This window comes from Hakea prostrata, chromosome 10 (genome assembly GCF_041222555.1).
Source record: "Hakea prostrata isolate BN-2017 chromosome 10, UWA_Hpros_2, whole genome shotgun sequence".
Classification (NCBI taxonomy): Eukaryota; Viridiplantae; Streptophyta; class Magnoliopsida; order Proteales; family Proteaceae; genus Hakea; species Hakea prostrata.
The window spans coordinates 49,111,458-49,126,566 of NC_142609.1; the positions used below are offsets into that span (position 1 = coordinate 49,111,458).

A 15,109-nucleotide genomic window follows, 5' to 3' on the forward strand; every position below is an offset into this window, starting at 1 on the left:
TGCTTAATTAATACATTCTTTATATAATAGAAGCTTCAAATTTTTTATCGAAAACAAAAAGGGAAAACAATTGGCTTCTTTTATTTCTGTTGATTTTTTAAGGAGACTAAGAAATGAAAAAGAGAAATGGACAAGACTGATATCTGGTATCATTTATTAATTATATAACATGAATCTGCCGAAATTTAAATTTCTATTCTTTCCTATAACAAGTTAAGACTTTATTCTCATAGACTAGAAACTATCAAATCTGGAACACAAACGCAGTGCACACAAACAAGAATACAAAACATATATACACTTTTTTTTGTAACCAACAGTAACATAGACTTAAAAACATCAATCTTGAACAGATACATCTATACTCCGATTATTATAGATAAAAGGGGAAAATTTCCTACTACTTCTAGGTGACACGACATGTTGATGATTGGTACTATCAACTTAGACCTTGCAAAGAGATATAATCATAGATTGAGCCGCTGCTTCCTTCCTGGCTTTTTTCTTTTCGGCTGTCTGTTGTCTATAGTAGCACGATTTGCAGACTCGAAGCCGTGGAAAATTCTAAGAAACAATCGAATTATTAGTAATACAAGCAAGTTAAAGATAATTAATTAATCAATTAAAGAAATTTGTCTGTTCTGAGATTTCTCACCCCAGAATCTCTAAGCCTGCGTTTGTTTGCTGGAATAAAGGTGGGGTGGGAAAATTCTTGAAAAATGTGTAAATTTCTTACTTTTCCTTAAAATCCTAAAATGGTAAAGTGTTTGGTTGCTTGGGGTGGAAAAGTGGGAGACAAGGTTCAATCAAGGAACCTTGTCTGCTGATGTGGCAGTTCAACTTTCCCACCCCATGCTATTTTAAAACCCCACATATTTGGTGGGGTTTTGTGGGAAAATTGGGAAAAGTAAAAATGTGGGACCCACCCGATCACTTTTCCACAAAACCCTTTCCTTTTCTTTTCTTCTCCCTCACCCCACTACATGTGGGACCCATATGTTTTTTTTTCCCACCCCTTTTTTCCCACCCCACCTTTGCAAACAAACGCAGCCTAAGATAACGCCAGTGATGACGCTCGTAGGCCTTTTCACACAATGGGCAGGTCAGTCCTTGGCTCATTCGCCATGAATTAAGAATCGGGCTAAGAGAAGGAGCTGCAGGTGCCTCATGTTGTCGCTGGTTGGGCCAATAATCTAATGCAATTAATCCACCATTGTCATCCACGTATGACCAATTCAGGATATTCGAATTTTTACAAGGCTTTTGCAACGTACCAAGCTCCCCGTTCTTGAACAAGACCTCGCAGAACTTTACTCGACAGCGAGGTGCATTGACACCTAAAATCTCAATTGCAACGTTTTCGTGCAATGGAACTCCAAACCAGTCAAAGCCTTTGAAATGGCAAATGTAGATTACATCTCCATCAATACTACGGTCAAGATGCTCCACCATTAACGAATGGAAACAAATAATTTTCTTATCCTTTATGTGGATTGAAGCAGAAACGTCTATGCTGAACCTCACACTAAAGGAGCTGAGGTGTGAGATATCCAGAACAAGGCAAAGAATCAAACCACTATTATAAATCTGTTGATTTGCAGTCAAGGAATAACTGTGTCTAATCGCTCGTGACCCGGGGGAAAGTCTTCCCTGCAAATAACCAAGAACAAAAAAGAATGAACCATCAATTAATAATTAAAATAATTAATTTACTAACTAGTACATATATAGCTTTTACGAAAAGCATGATAGAGATGACTTGCACCTGTATAATCTTCAGTTGATTATGTCTCAACTTAAGGGATCTTTGCGCTTCCAGTTCGAACAATGATTCTATTTCCTTAAGGCCTGGGATTTCCTCTAGCTTTTCGCAATACCTGAGCTTTAATGTTTTCAACATTTTTAACTTTGATTATTAGAGTATAGTATATCAAGTAATATTTTCTCATATTGTAACGGTTATTTACATTCTATAAATACAAGATTTATGAGATTATGCATTCACTTAACATGGAAAATAAAAAATCAAAGAAGCAGACTACTTAACTTATCAAAGAAGCAGACTACTTAATCAACAAGTTTGTCCAGGCACCATTTGCTATCCGCATAACTTTCAGAGAAGACATGGATTGAGATTTTGGAACCCCTGATCGCTTCATAGAGGGCTGGGCCAATTGATTCTCCAATCCGTAATTTTTCACTATCAAGAAAGGCATCGATTCCTTTGTCCTTCATAATATTGTAAAGGAATCCAACGAAATTGTTGCGAAGATCTTCGCCCCTAAAGTTGATAAACACATCGTAAGTTGAAGAAGATTCAGTTGCAGAGGAAACAGAGGAGGAAGAAGAAGCCATGATTGAGACAAAGATTAATTGTTGAAAAAACTCTTTCTAGCTATCTCAACCAAATGTAGTACCTTGCTGATTTCCAAGTTTACCTTGAATTGTAGGAAGCCAGTGTTGTTCAGCTCTAACTATTTCCAGCGACAGGCTGGAATTAGGTAAATGCAGGCTGACCAAGTGTAGTGAAGGATTTATTTTTTTATTGGTCTCAGAGTTGATTGGTAGAGGAAAGTATTTCGCAACTTCCGTGTGCCTTGAAAGAATAAAAGCTCTGTCCACATGCTTTGTTCCATTCTGACTTAAAACGGTGGTACTGGTCCGTCTCTTTCTTTGTTGTCTCGGTTTCCGCGTTGTTTGTTAGAGGAAATTGGCACACAATTTTCTATCCTCATCACCATTGGTCAATGAGTGTGATCACATTGCGTTCAAAAATATCCCAGATTTCACGGGCATTAATATTTGATTCTATGAATATATGCCTGCTACTCTTCTCTTCGGTTAAAACTAAATAATAAAACCCCCAGATTTTTTAGCCTTGACCGGCAAAGCCAAATTCCAGATTAGTAGATTATATTAAGATTAAATTATATATATATATATCCTCAATTAATTACATCTATTTTCGCTAAATAAATTTTATTTACAAATATGCTTTCTTGTTAAGGACTGTAGTTAAATGATGATGCTATCTTCAAAAAATTAAATTTATCCATTTTTATTAAAGTACTTTTACATCCCGATTTTACATCCCTTATTCTATTCTCTTGATTAGTAATTGCAACTTTGCGAGTGGGATGAAAACTTTTGAGTTTTGTGGATCTCAAAACCTAATATATATATATATATATATATATATAAAATTAGAGATTTTATTTGGTAAGAGGGAATCTTTATTAACGAGAGAAATTACGATGGGATATTATATATGCATCATAATTGGACAAGGTTGAACCCACAATCTCTCTATTGAAAAGTGAGGTTCTCAACCATTCCACTATCTATTGGCGTGGATCTCAAATTTTGATTTTACAATCGTTAAGCGTGATTTTAGACCGTTAGATCTCACATGTTGGTCAAGATTTCAATCTCGGCTGCTCGTTTCCCAATTGTCAAATCAAAAATTCATCGAGATTTAGACTCGACGGATCATGATATCTCACTTAATAACTGAGCACATTAATGACGTTGAACCCAAGCAAAATCGCTAAAATCTTATGGTGGTCCTCTTGCTACCCAAAAGGGCAAAACAACCCCATAAACAAAAGGAAAGAAAGAAATTCTCATGGTGCCGCTTCTATGTGGCAAAATCCTTTCCTTTTTGCTTGCATATCAGACTATTTTTTCACACTCATATGTGAGTCCTAAGATTTGTGTATGTTGTGCTACGCAGTGTGAGACCTACAATCTAAGGATCTGGGTATGTCTGATGCCAAAAACACAACCTAAAACCTTGATCAAAAGACAATAAAACAATCCATGGTTCCATATTTTGACATTTATTTATCAAAATGGTAGGATTGAGAAGGCTTGAGCTAGCATTAATTAGGATGAATGTTCATCCTAACCCTAGGCTTGGGATTTTGACCCAAAACCCTGTTCAAGCTTAGGGCAGCCGAGGTTGATTAGGACCAAATATACATCATAATCAATTGTGGCTGATTGGCTGAGGCACATTTCCTTGAGCCAACCCACAAGTAAGTAAGTAATGTCTTAAAATGGATTTGATCAAGTCATTTTAGGGATATACATAAGTGAATCAGAGCAATGTTAATTTTTATATATGCCTTTTTTTTTTTTTTTTTTTGTTAACATATGCCTTGCATTCACCTTGTGACACATGCACCAAGGCAAAAGCTTGTAGAGCAGTTATAGCAACCATTATTGAGAATTATAAATTAGGATCGGGACAAACCAATTTAACTTGAAGGTGACAATCACAATAAAATCTTCATTCCTCATTTCCCTTGGCTTCACCATCTAGTCCATTGTCATTAAATTTAGAGTAGATGTTTTGAAGCGTCTCTCTGTTTCAATGGTAAGAGATCTGAACCTGATGATGAAGCCAAGGGTCACGATGTGAATGCAAGTTAATTCCTAGGGTTTTGTGGTTCCCCTTCTTATTTCCAAGGCTCTTAGTTTAAAGGGTTTGTTGTTATTATTTTCCACCTTTTGGCATTTGATTGCACTCTCTTCTATGTTTTCTTTCATTTGATTTTTCTTTTTTGTTGATAAATTCTAATTGATTATGAAATATTATGGACCAATCATGGGAGGGTAAACTAAGAATTGATCTTAAAGGCAATGGAGAATCTAAACAATTCAAGCAGGAAGGTTTGTGTTTTTTCCATCCTTATATTTTTAAGTTTCGGATTTCCAAATCGTTTTTCCTCTTTCTATCTTTTCAGCACTTTAGCGTTATCAAGATTTGATTTCGAAGGATTTGAAATTCTGATACACTGAGTTTTGTCTACGATTTGATGCATCAATATCGTCAAATTGAAAGATTTTGGGTTTCATTTAATGGCAATAGCTGATTGATACTGACATAGTTCGTTCCATACCTCAGAGATCTGCTGTCAACTCTGAAATTTGAGATTTTTTCTCTTTCTAACATTAATATTTTAAATAATAACAGATATGATACAACATGGATTAGTCATTCTAGGAACACTTTCTGTGGATTAATGAAATCGATCTATTCTGAGATTAATTACTCACCCTGGAACCTCTATGATAGCGCCAGTAGTGGTCATACTCCAAGATCCGTCCACACAATGGGCAGGACAGTCCTTGGCGCATTTGCCGTGAATAAAGGCTCGGCTGAAAAGACTTGGTGCCTCAAGCCAATCTTGTTGCTGGTTGGGCCAATAATCTAATGCTTGACGTTCACAAAAGTAGCCGTTACGGAAATAGACGTTAAGACAACCGTTGAGACTGATAGAGCTATTATAACATTGGGTATTGGACTGATGATCAAGAAGGCACTTCCATTCTCCTCTCTCTATCTGCAACCATTGTCTTCTCTCTCTCTCTCTCAGAGACATTGGTGTTAGTGTTGGTGAACAACAGCAGAGATGGGTATGGTAGTGGTGATCTCTCTTCCTTTGATCCTCTTTGCAATTTTTCTTGGGTTCGGTTTCTACTTTCTGGGAAGAGCAAAGGGACGGCAAGATGTGCGCAGGTGTACGGGATGCCTACACCACCTCCAGGTGGGGTTGCTTCTCATCCTTCATCACCTCCAACACAACATACGAAGCCAGAGAATTCCATGAACGTTTGAGCTGCTTCTCATCCTCGTATGACCAATTCAAGGTATTTGAATTTTGGCGAGGCTTTTGCAACGTGCTAAGTTCCCCGTTTTTGTACAACACCTCACAGAATGTTACTATGCAGCCATGGGGAGCATCAATACTTAAAATCTCAATTCCATCATTTTGTGCAGCGGAACTCCAAAACAGTGAAAGCCTTTGAAATGGCAAATATAGATTACATATCCTTCAATACTATGGTCAAGATTCTCCACCATTAGCGAATGGAAACAGATAATTTTCTTATCTTTCGGTGGATTGAAGCAGAAACATGTATGCTGAACATCAGTGTATCGGAGCTGAGGTCTGAGATATTCAGAACAAGGCCAAGAATCAAACCCACTATTATAGCCTGGTATTTTGTTAGTACCTGATCACAAGTTAAGTAGTTAGCACGATCGAGTTACTTTCATAGAAAAGAAACGAAAAATTCAGCATCTGTTTACAATGAAGAACGTTAGAATGTTTTCTTTCTTTTTTTTTCCCCTCCTTGTTAAGGTGAGTCACAAGATCACAACAACAAATTAAAAAGGTTAAACTCAATAGAAGAGGAAAAGGCCTCAACACAAAAATGTGTGCTTAAATAGTTGCAGTAGATGGCAGTTCCCAAACAGTTTCATATCCCATTTTTAGAAGAAGCACGTAGTTTATGCATGACATCAATGGGTATTTTTCACCAACTGAACAAACTTCGGACCTGCCTGATCAGCAAATTAATGGTTCTATATGTTAGTGGATGAGAATGTATGCGGAGAAATAAATTAAATTATTTCAACAGAATAGCTTGAATTGGTGTTGGTACCTTTTAACATCATCCATAAGCTCTGGAATGTCATTATGAAAGCGAACTCTCTTACCGGGCCTCGACATATCTCCCTCTTTTGCCATTGCATCAGAAACAGAGTCCAGTTTTAAAAAAGGAGTCGAGACATATAATTTAGGAACGTTATTCATCACATCTTCTTCTTCTTCTTCTTCTTCTTCTTGTTTTGTATTTGGAGAGGGATATATTATTATTCCAGTTTCCTGAACAAGCGATGGATGTTGTAGCATCTGCTGGTTGGATAAATCTGGTACCATCATCAATGTATTTGAATTTTGACAAGACCTTTGCGTGCCAAGTTCCCCCTTCGTGAACAAGACCTCGCAGAATTTTACCAGGCAGTCATTAGTTGCATCGATACGTAAAATCTCAATTTTATCATTTTCGTGCAACGGAACCCCAAACCAGTCAAAGCCTCTGAAATGGCTAATGTAGAAGAAATCTTCATCAATATCATACTCAAGATTTGAGTTCATCTCCACTCTCAGCGAATGCAAGCAACTGACTTTTTTATCCTTTTTGTGGATGGAAGCATAAACGTCTACTTTGCCTAGAGGGTATCCCGACAATGTCAGAACAAGGCAAAGAATAATACGTGATGTTGATAGTGGCACGTTCGCCGGTGAATATAGTCTCTGCAACTAAATAATCAAAACAATAGAACGATTAATTGGTATGTAGTTTCTATAGAAAACATGATACGTACGGGGATTAGGGAAATGGCCGGCACCTGTATAATATTTGAAGTACATGTCAAGTTAACGGATCCTTCCGCATCCAATTCGTACAATGATTCTATTGCCTCAAGGCCTGGGATTTTCTCCAACATTTCGCAATACCTGAGCTTTAATGTTCTCAACATTTTTAACTTTGACAGATTAGGTAGTTGTGCCAACGAACCACATGATTCAATACAAAGTTCAACCAAGCATGAGGGAAGAGCTGGGATGTATTCCAATATTGCACATTGACAAATCTTTAATTGCTTCAAAGTTTTCAAGGCTGACAAATTTGTCGGGAGGGAGTTAAGCTGTTTCAAAAAAGTGATTTCCAGCTCCACTAAATTTGGGGGCATTGAAAAATCATCATGAAAGTCAGTAATAGGGATTCCTCCCAGTTGTATTCTATCCAAACATCTCATTCCCCCGAATGACCTTGGTAGCTTCACTAGTGTGATGCAATTTTGAAAATTTAATAACTCAAGCTTTTCTAATAGTCCAACACCATCGGGCAACTTCTTGAGCGAGGAACAATTTTGAAGAATAAGCTCTTTGAGAGAAGTCATCATAGAAATACTGTTTGGGAGTTCTTCTATTTCTTCAGATGAAGACAAATCAAGCTTAACTAGTGATTTTAGATCACCAATTGACTTAGGGCCTGTTTGGTTACATGAATCCAGAGATTTCAAATCTCTGGATTCATGAATCTGAGAATTATACCCGTTTGGTTGTAAAAATCTCTAGACTCATGAAGTCTAGAGATTCACCTTTTTACACTAAAAACGTGAATCTATAGATTTATGGGTAAGGGATGAAATCTAGAGATTTCAAAAAAGCTTTACATTTACACATTTACAAAAATCACGTCGATCAAATAATTTTTTAGGATGAATCCACAGATTTCATTCCACAACCAAACACCTAATTTTATAAATTATAACTCTATAGATTTGAAATCTATAGATTTCAAATCTTTAGATATTTGAAATCTCTAGACTCATGTAACCAAACAGGCCCTTAGGCAATTTATTGAGTGCTTTGCACTCACGAAGAATAAGCTCTTTGAGAGAAGTCATCCTAGAAATGCTGTCTGGGAGTTCTTCTATTTTTGTAGACGATAGATCAAGCTTAACTAGTGATTTTAGATCACCAATTGACTCAGGCAATTTCTTGGATGAGTAACAGTGTTGAAGAATAAGCTCTTTGAGAGAAGTCATCATAGAAATACTGTTTGGGAGTTCTTCTATTTCTTCAGATGAAGACAAATCAAGCTTAACTAGTGATTTTAGATCACCAATTGACTTAGGCAATTTATTGAGTGCTTCGCACTCACGAAGAATAAGCTCTTTGAGAGAAGTCATCCTAGAAATGCTGTCTGGGAGTTCTTCTTCTTGTAGAGACGACAGATCAAGCTTAACTAGTGATTTTAGATCACCAATTAACTCAGGCAATTTCTTGAGTGACCAGCAAGACTCAAGAATAAGCTCTTTGAGAGAAGTCATCCTAGAAATGCTGTCTGGGAGTTCTTCTATTTTTGTAGACGATAGATCAAGCTTAACTAGTGATTTTAGATCACCAATTGACTCAGGCAATTTCTTGGATGAGTAACACTGTTGAAGAATAAGCTCTTTGAGAGAACACATCCGACAAATGCTATCTGGGAGTTTTTCTACTCTTGTCAATGACAAGTCAAGCTTCTCTAGGGTTTTCAAGTCACCAATGGAGTCAGGCAATTTCTTAAGTGATGTGCACAACTTGAGAAAAAGACCTTTGAGTTGACTCAACTGTCCAATGGACTCGTCTAACTCCTTCAATGAACGACATCCTTCTAAGTGTAATTGCTCCAAAGAAGGAAACCATGAAAAGTCTGGGGACTTTCGAAGGTGGCAACAGTTACTATGATCGAGAATTTTCAATTTTTGAAACCGCTGTAAACAAAGAGAAAACATACATATATTACGATTTATAGAACTTAATATTATTATTGGGAAAAAGAAAAAACTCGAATGCTATACCTTATGTTTATCTAGAGGTCTGACATTCCAAAGCTGATTAGAACTGTTGTGTGATAGCTTGAGACAAACTAATCTCCTATGGTAGAAATCGGAAAACTGGAAGCTTCTCTCCATAACCGATTTAAACGAAGAAGTAACATCAAGGAATCTTAAATTGGGCATCAGCTCCAAAGATTCCGTAGATAGATTAAAAGGTGGCTCTAGATCATACAAGCAGCTCATGCCTTTTATTGTTTCAGTTTCCTATAATAGAAAAATAACTCAATTAAATGGAAATTGTTGGATAACAAAACTATATTAAGAAAAAGAAGGGGGTGGGGGATGTGTTTAGGCGTTACCTTATGTCCTCTTAATACTTCCACAACGTCGCCATAAGACCATAGCCTACTACGCTTACCTGGATCTTTGCGGCTTTCTTCTAAGACAATTTCTCTTCCCATGTCTCTAATGTGATCATGCATCGTCAAGCATTCACCATCAAACTTTAGAAGGGATCTTTTTATTAATCTAGATATTGCTGGTTTTGGATGAAAGCCACAAGCTTCCCATATGGAAATTAGAGTTTTCCTTTCCCATCCAATGAAAAAACAAGCTGCATCAAGAAATATGTCTTTTTGATAATCATTTTCCAAATTGTCATAGCTTATCCTCAGCCTTCTTTGGACCTTTTCAGGAGGAATTTCTTTCAACATTTGTAATGTATATTCCCACTCATCCTTGTCACTTAAATCTGATAGACAAGACCCAAAGACCTCTAGAACTAGAGGTAACCCTCCAGAATGGTATACCACATCATGTGAGAGTTGCATATAATCTTTTGGAGGTCGGCTATTTTGAAAGGCATGCCAACTAAATAGTTGAAGAGAATGCACATGATCTAGCAATTGAGGCCTATATATTTTCTCTACATTAACTTTAGCCAAGTTCAAAACACCTTCGTCCCTTGTTGTAATTATAACCCTGCTTCCTTTGCCAAACCAATTGAGATTTCCAGCCAAAGCATCTATCTGTTCTTTAGTGTCAACGTCATCAAGAACAAGTAAAACCTTTTTCCTTCTAACTCTTTCTTCTATTAATATTTGTCCTCTATCAAGATCTCTTATGTCAAAGTCCTCCTTGAAAATATCCTTTAAGAATTGCTTTTGCAATGACACTAGACCCCTGAATTGTGTTGCTTGTTCTCTAACGTCTGAAAGAAAACATCGATTATCGAAGGTTGAAAGGATGTCATTATAGACAGCCTTGGCAACTGTCGTCTTCCCGATACCACCAGAACCACAAATTCCCACGAATTGAACGTCATTGAAGCCAATATTTAATAATGAAGATAGATCCTTTACTCTGGAATCCATGTCAATGCGGTACTCGCTCTCAAGCAAGCATGTGTTATTGACCAATTCCCTTAGAGCCCTTTTGACAACTAATTCAACTACCTCTGCTTGATTCCTATGGTTATTTTATTTAAAAATAAAATCACAAGAACAAGCAAAAGGATGAAAAATATCAAGTAACAAGAAGAAGAAATCGATTGGAGAATCTTCTGAAATGAAAATCAATAAAACCCTAACAACTATAGAACGAAAAAAATATAGATACACATAATGAGACTAACTTAAGAAAAATTTTGTGGGTTAGAGACTTACGTAGTATTGTCGAGAACTTCTCCTTTCAAGTTCCCTACCACTCTCAAAGCTTTCCTCCAGCTCTCTACCTTTTTGGGATCAAACTTCTTCTGGTGTTCTAGGAATGCTTTCTCAAAAGTTCCGGCTTGATGTCGAACATCCGATGGGTCAATATTGAAGAATATGGGCAGGATTATTTGATTGTTGGATTCATAGCATTGAACTATCTCAACAAGTTCCTCCAGACACCATTTGCTATCCGCATAACCTTCGGAGAAGACAGGGATTGAGATTTTGGAACCCCTGATCGCTTCATAGAGGGTTGGGCCAATTGCTTCTCCAGTCCATAGTTTTTCACTATCAAGAAAAGCATCTATTCCTTTGTAATTCATAATTTTGTAAAGAAATCCAATGAAATTGTTGCGAAGATCTTTTCCTCTAAAGTTGATAAATACATCGTAGGTTGAATAAGATTCAGCTGCAGAGACAACAAAGGAGGATGAAGAAGCCATTATTGCGACGAAGATTAGTTGTTGAAAGAGCTCTTTTTAGCTATCTCAACCAAACGTAGTAAGTTGCTGATTTCCGAGTTGAGTGAAGGATTTAGTTTTATCTTGGTGAGTTGATTGGAAGAAAGTTTAATCCACATGATTCTGACTTGGAATAGTGGTTCGTCTCTTTCTTTATTTTTTGGGTTTCCGCGTTGTTTGGTAGAGGAAATTGTCCATCCTCATGGGAAACCACCATTGGTCAATGAGTGTGATGGCATTGCCTTCAAAAGTATCCCGGATTTCACGGGCATTAATATTCGATTCTATAGATATATAATGATTATCAACAAGCTCTCAAGAGTCTCTACTTACTTTAATCGAATTATCTGATTATTTAATTTATTTCTACCAAAAATTAATTAATTAATTTATAGGGATTGGAATATCTAGTCAGCAGTTCTTGTTTGTTTGTAGAAAATTTTTATCACCGAGAAATATAAAAGAAGTTCTTGTTTGTTTGCCTTGTGGAGTTAATGAAAAAGTTAAACTGTCAGCAGGTGGAACAAATGAATGTTGTCGCAATCTCCACATGCCAAATAACATGGAGAAGAAAAAGAAGAAAGAGCCAAGCATGGAACTATTTTTTCGGTGATATTTCGGCGAAATTCGACCCTGGCGAAACGATACTAGGGGGCGAAACGAGATTGACACTTTATCGCCGAGATATCGACGATATCTCGGCGATTCTGAGACGGAGAACCAAGTGAAGGGACGACTCCTTCTAGATGTTGTAATCGGCGACGGTCCTTCCATCCTCGAGCTGCTTTCAGGCGAAGATGAGACGCTGCTGATCGGGAGGAATACCTTCCTTGTCTTGGATCTTAGCCTTCACATTATCGATTGTATTGAAGACTCCACCTCTAGGTTGAAACCCATAATTAATTAATTACCATCAATCCAATATTGTACTAGTGGTTTGAGACTGAACTAACGGTCAAGTCACTTATTCATCTATCAATTTTCACACGATTATTATTATTATTCTTTTGAAATCGCCAAGCCCCATATTATTACGGTTTATAAATATTTCTGATTTTCTTTAGGCTCTTTTTGGTATCAATTCTCATTCTCTATTATGCCTATTTAAAATAAATAAGTACAAGAATTCATTTTTGGCAAGAAGAAAAGGGGGAAACGAAAAAAAGAAAGGAAAAAAGGGGCAAGATAAAAAAGAAAAAGAAGAAACAGGAGAAAAGAAGGAAAAAGGGAAAAGAGGATGACTATTACCACACATAGACAAGAAACACACAAAGAAGAAAGAAAACAACCAAAGGACAAAAAGTCAATGGATTTGGAGGCATTATTAAATAAAAATAAAATTGAATAGATGCCAAACAATTTAAAATAATGAAAATTTCCCATAATTGACAATGATAATTGATATCAAAAAGAGCCTTACTAATACAAGTTACCATTTTCCATTTTCCATTTAAATATCCTTTCTAACCCTAATGATTTCTCTCATTCCCCTGGTTACAGACTTATCGCGTTAAAACTTAAAACACCACACGCCAGGAAAATGAATTTCTCAACTTTTTCTTATCTTTTTTTGGGTAAACAATTTCTCAATTAGAAGATAAGAATCAGGTAAGGAATCTATCATCAAATTCAATTATATATGTCATATGGTTGACAGAAAAACCAATGCTACTTGATCACTTAAGAATAAAACTATTTCCCCTTAATTGAGGGAAATATAATACTAATTGATCGTTAGGTTTTTGACCCAAAAAAAAAAAAAAGAAAAGAAAAAGTTAAAAAAAAGAGCAAGTTTATGAGTTCATTTTTCTAATTTTGATTTTTTAAATTGTTTCTCTAATTTATTTTACGAATTTTGATTTTTATATTCCAATTTCGATATTTTTAATTTATTTTTCCATTTTGGTTTTCAATTCATAATTAAAAACGTTCTCCACCTGCACTGCTCCATTCGGACTTGGAGTAGCGTGGTATGTCTCTTTCTTTGTTTTCTCGATTGCGGTATTGTTTGGAAGAGGAAATTGTCCTGTCCTGTCCTCTCCTGTCCTCATGTGAAAACACCAATAGCCAGTGAGTCTGATCAGATTGCCTTAAAAAAATATCGCAGATTTCACGGACATCGATATTTGATTCCATAAATATGCTTACTTTAATCGACTTGTCTGGTTTAAGTTTCTTGTTTGATTCCATAAATATGCTTACTTTAATCAACTTCTTTGTGTGTTTGCAGAGCAACTGGAGAACACTTTCATGAATGTGAATGTCTCATGGATTACTACAGAGGCATGATTTCAGAAGGAGAAAAGGTAAAGTGGAGAAATTAAAGCCCCAGCGCGAAACAAAGAAATAAATGGCGTGAACAATTTCCTCCTCTGCCAAACAACCTGGAAACCAAGAAAATTAAAGAAGAAAGAGACCAAGAGAACCCTTCAGTACTAATTGCAAGTGGGTTGAAAGGTTGAGTTTGGTGGATCTCAATTCTTAAATTTGGATTTTGCAACCATTAAGCGTGATTTATACACCGTCAAATCGCGCATGTAGGTCGAGATTTTGTTCTATAGGTACCTCTGTATCCTTAGAGTTCTAAAGAAATTAAAATTTCGATCGAGATCTTGATCTAACGGTTCATAATATCTTGCTTAATGACTTCATGCATTCATGATGCTGAACCCAAGCAGAATCACTCAAATCTTATGGTGTTCCTATTGCTACCAATCAAAAAAAAAAAAAAAAGAAGAAGGAAAATTCTCATGGTGGCCTGACCTCTAATGAGTTTGAGATCCTTTTCATCCAATGTGCACATCAAACTATTTTTTCACATTCACATGAGGTAGTGGGACCCACATTAATAGAGTGTGTCTATGTGACTATGTCTATGGAACCACTACAATATCAAGATGTTAGAGGATCAACAGAATTAGGTTGTTTTTTTCTTTAATCTGCTGGTAATTATGTAGATGTTGCAATTGGAATAAGGATTAAGTCCAGCCAAGGGAGTTGGATTTAATTAGTCAAATTCGAAAATTTTTCAAATGACAATGGATTAAAAATGAAAATTGTTCCTTCATCATGCATCATCAACTTGAGGGCAGCAGAAACCCAAGGACAGGGAGGAAGACAAGATTAACATGAATTCTATGATATGGCATCAAAAGTATATGCATGCATGCATGCCCCTACAAAGGCGCAGTAGCAACATGTTAACTGTATTCTTCGGTACTTAAAGAGTACATCTTCACATGGTTTGTTGATTAGTGGTCCTCTTCATGCTCTCTTCAAGCTTTCTCTGACGTTTATTGGGCTGGAGAAACCTTGATCGGAAATCGATGCGGGGTTTGCTACTTTTTTGTCCAGATCTTATTTTGAATAGGAATCACGAACATGCAATGATGCTTTTTTGCTATGGTTTTTTATGGGGAAAAATAAAATCAATACATGGCAAATGGTTGAAAAATGCTATCTAATTAAGCTTTGTGCATCTGCCACTGCCAGGATCAGCTTAGTCAATGGGCTTGACTAAGGGTTTTCTCTTAGCTTAGTCAATGGTCTCTTTGCTCATCTGGAGAGAGATCAGATGGTTACCATCCTGGGATCCTTGCTTTACAAACATATAAGAAAGTTATGCATAGCCTGGCCTGGCCTGGTATTTTGTTAGTACTGATCACATGTTAAAGCACCGAGTTATTCCCATAAAAGAAACAAAAAAGTCAGCACCCGTTCAGAATAAAGAAGGTTAGGATTTCTTTTTC

The 15,109-nt window shown here is 36.5% G+C and overlaps 1 protein-coding gene and 1 pseudogene across 1 annotated transcript; one reads left to right on the top strand and one right to left on the bottom strand.

Moving 5' to 3' along the window:
• Positions 1-244: 244 nt before the first annotated feature.
• On the bottom strand, positions 245-11,541 carry LOC149003702 (uncharacterized). The gene is made up of 7 exons (XM_089138848.1): positions 10,852-11,541; positions 9,547-10,654; positions 9,209-9,451; positions 8,200-9,121; positions 7,205-7,851; positions 976-1,650; positions 245-250 (listed from the first exon to the last, which is right to left on the bottom strand). Exons 1-7 carry the CDS (start codon positions 11,340-11,342, stop codon positions 245-247), a joined length of 4,092 nt encoding a protein of 1,363 aa, XP_088994974.1. The 5' UTR covers positions 11,343-11,541.
• Positions 4,840-6,022, top strand: LOC149003703 (uncharacterized; annotated as a pseudogene).
• Positions 11,542-15,109: the final 3,568 nt, after the last annotated feature.